At 50.9% G+C, this 3,583-nt stretch overlaps 1 protein-coding gene and 1 pseudogene across 1 annotated transcript; both read left to right on the plus strand.

Moving 5' to 3' along the window:
- Positions 1-473: 473 nt before the first annotated feature.
- Positions 474-2,975, plus strand: LOC144807627 (uncharacterized). The gene is made up of 2 exons (XM_078673251.1): positions 474-1,364; positions 2,562-2,975. The coding sequence occupies exons 1-2, from the start codon at positions 474-476 to the stop codon at positions 2,973-2,975; spliced, it is 1,305 nt and encodes a 434-aa protein (XP_078529377.1).
- A 215-nt stretch (positions 2,976-3,190) lies between these two features.
- On the plus strand, positions 3,191-3,325 carry LOC144807628 (U1 spliceosomal RNA; annotated as a pseudogene).
- The last annotated feature ends 258 nt before the right edge of the window (positions 3,326-3,583 follow it).

A 3,583-nucleotide genomic window follows, 5' to 3' on the forward strand; every position in this document is an offset into this window, starting at 1 on the left:
AGACGCTAGTGAACAGACTGAAGGGCGCCATGGGAGAGTTAGTACACCCAGACCAGACCTGTGGGGTCCCGGGGCGCAGGGGCGCAGATAGCCTGGCACTGATAAGGGACACGATCCAGTACATCACGGGCCGCAAGATCCGGGCTGCACTGGTCTGTCTAGATCAGGAGAAGGCATTCGACCGCGTCTCCCATGAGTTCATGGAGAGGGTTCTGCGCGGGTTTGGGCTGGGGGAGCGCTTCTGCGGTTACGTTAAAGTAATGTATAAAGACATCTTCAGTTCAGTCATTGTAAATGGTTGTAAAACAGACCCCTTTGTTATCAGGTCCGGGGTAAGACAAGGCTGCCCGCTCTCGCCACCTCTGTTTGTTTTGGTTATAGAACTTCTCGCCGAGTACATCAGGAAGAACCCAAACATCAGAGGGATCCAGACACCCGGCGAAGCAAAGAAGGAGGTCAAGTGCTCGCTGTACATGGACGATGTCACCCTCTTCGGCGCGGATGGAGAATCAGTCAAATCCCTGCTGGAGGCGTGCACAGACTTCGGCAAGGCATCAGGGGCGAAAATAAACGTGGACAAGTCGCAGGCCAAACTCTTCGGGCGATGGGACCTCTGCAGCGAGCCTCTCCCCTTCCCCATCGAGGCAGGACTGATGAAGATCCTCGGCGTCTGGTTTGGAGGACCAGGGGTGGCAGCGAAGAGCTGGAACGAACGCTTGGCCAAGGTGAAGCAGAAACTGGGTCTCTGGAGCCTGAGAAACCTGAGCATTGAGGGGAAGGCTCTGGTGCTCAGGAACGACGCCCTGCCCGTGCTGCAGTATGTGACTCAGGCCTGGCCACTCCTGGCCAACGTAGCACGGGCCATCAACAGCATGGTGTTCCATTTCGTCTGGCACTCAAAGATGGACAGGGTGAAACGGTCGGTTATGCACAAGGAATACCGCAAAGGGGGGAAGGCAGTCCCCGACATCCCAACGATCCTCAGGGCTTTCTTTGTGTGTGGCTGCGTCCGGATAACCGTGTCAAACATTAACAAGGACCACTCTGCCTACAAAGTCTTCCGCTTTTTCCTTCTCCTGGTGTGGAGACGGCTGGGATGGGATAAGTGGGAAAATGCAGTGACTTTCAACTGGGACCTCCCATGGTACTACAGGGAGGTGGAAAAGTTTGTGGGTGAATTTGGGCTGAACTGTGTCACTCCTTGCCTCTGGAAGCCCAAGGCAATCCGCAAACTGATCAGGACCAGGGACACCACCGAAGCAGTTAGCGACCTGCCACCAGCAACGGCAACGCACGTGTGGGGGAATGTATCCTCCCCAAGTCTGACAAACAGACACAAGGACATAGCATGGATGACTGTGAAGGTGTGGAAAAGTAAATTTTGCCATGTTCTGTGTCCCTACGCGTCCTCCATCATATGTTATCTGTGCATGATTAATATGCATATGTTATTCCCCATGTTTGATTAAAGACGCAATTATAGTTGTGTCCACCTCTAGTATGCCAGTTTCCAGTTCTCGTGAATACTACGAATATCAGGCCTATGTAAAGCTACGTTGCCACGTTTCTCAGTGTGCACGTTATTCCATTGTAAAGTCCCCGTTTCTAGGCCTCAAAAGGGCCTGGACACCAGATTCAGCTCCTGTCTCCTGAAGCCTCGCTGAGGAGCGATACAGCCCCCACCTGTATCCTCGACCCTTCACTTACTTCCTGCCTCGCAGTGCCCGGTCCAGCCTGGCTCTGCCTCTGAGTCTGCCAAGAGTATGTTATGATTCGAGTTATCAGTACAGCCCTCCTTCTCTGCATTCCTAAGCTACTGAATCGCATCAATAGTTTCAGTCATAGTCTAGCCTTTACGGCCCCATGTTAGAGAAATACTGTATTAATGGTCATTTAATATTCTTCATCACGCACTACATGTAGAATAATGCATGGTCCAGTCTTAGAGTCTGTTAGCCTTTCCCCTCCTGACTTCTAGTTTATATCAACATGTTCCCTAAACATCAGATACTAGATAGGGTTTAGGTACATGTCGCTCCGACCCTCCAGACTTTAGTCTCTGCTCCTAGCACAGAGTTCATAGCCCCCAGCTTCTCCTCGTAACACGTCATTACCAGTTTGCGCGCACCATTAGGTTAGAGGTCCCGGCTCCTTAGGTAGCCCCCTCCTATGTTTCCGCCCCATTCATGACATATTCTGTTACGTTTGCATCACATGTCTATGTATACGCCCTGTTACACCTACTTTCACCCTTATCTTTCGCGACTGCTACGCGTCACGCCTATTGCTCCACCCACTGCTACGCCTATTGCAATGTAATGCTATGTGTTTGCGTTATGTATATATGCTCATGTACTGTTATTAAAAGTTGCTAGTCATTCCCGATCCTGCCCCCGGCAGCTGCCATCCTATTCCCGTGCAGGTCGTCCTGTTCCTGTCCTTATGCTGTATTAAACCTGCAAAACTCCTACTACCTCGAATCTTGACTCTTATTTATTGAGCTATCTGTTATTCATTTATGCATTCAAAAATAGGGTATTATTTATTTATTTACCACAAAGGGGGGCCTGCCAGTGAGGTCCTTCATGCACAACAGAGGCCTGTGCCCGCACAGGAACTGCCCAAGGGGATGCCCCGCAGAGGAATCTGCACACCATCTCTTCTGGGCCTGCCCTTTTGCCCAGAGACTAAGGGCTGCCCTACGACAAGAACTGCTAGCCCTTATCCCCTATGAGAACATTACTGAACAGTCCATGATGTACGGGCTGTTTCCAGGGACACACACAGAGGAAGCTATCCAGGGGTGCTGGAGGCTTCTCTGCTGTATTAAAGACATTCTCCCATTCGCCAGGACCCGTCTGGTGACCAATGGAGAGGTGGTGAACCGAGAAGGGTGCCGCAGGATGGTGCTCAGCCTGCTTAGAGACTATGCAGCCACGGACAAGCAGAAAAGTGAGGAAGGGGAAGAACTGTAACAAAAACCCCCTTCCCCAAGTGGTGGCCCCATTAAAACCGTAAACGATATCTGCAAACATTTCTGAACCCCAAACTGATGACATGTTAAGGTTTAAATGCATTGATTGAAAAGTTAAAGTGGACTGCCTTCCCTAAGGGGGAGGTACCACTTCCTTAAAAACTATGGATCGCAAACTTTGAAGCACTTAATAAAACGCTGCCCCCCCCCCCCCACAAAAAAAGGTGGTTCTCCCAGGGTGAGGCTCATCCATTGCACTTCGGATGTGCTGACCCCTGCGATGTCCCCAAATGCGGGATACTCAACTGCATCATTTCTGGTAGTGGAGGACTGCGTTTGCGCTTTCCCCTGATCACTCTGGTTTCAAAAAAGACAAAAAGGAAACAAATAAAAAGGACCCTTTGACGTTTATTGTGGTCCGTCCAGGGTGCTGTAAGCTGGCTGGAATGGGAAGTGAGCGAGGGCCAATGACATATGCACATTTTCAAGCCTGGGGGATGCTGTGTTAGGGCTTAGAAACCTGGGGCCTTATTTATGAAGGCCTTGCGCCGCCGGTGCGTCACTTTTTCCCATGTTAAAAGTGACGCACCGGCGGCGCAAGGCCTTCAT

This window comes from Lissotriton helveticus, unplaced genomic scaffold (genome assembly GCF_964261635.1).
Source record: "Lissotriton helveticus unplaced genomic scaffold, aLisHel1.1 SCAFFOLD_394, whole genome shotgun sequence".
Taxonomy (NCBI): domain Eukaryota; kingdom Metazoa; phylum Chordata; class Amphibia; order Caudata; family Salamandridae; genus Lissotriton; species Lissotriton helveticus.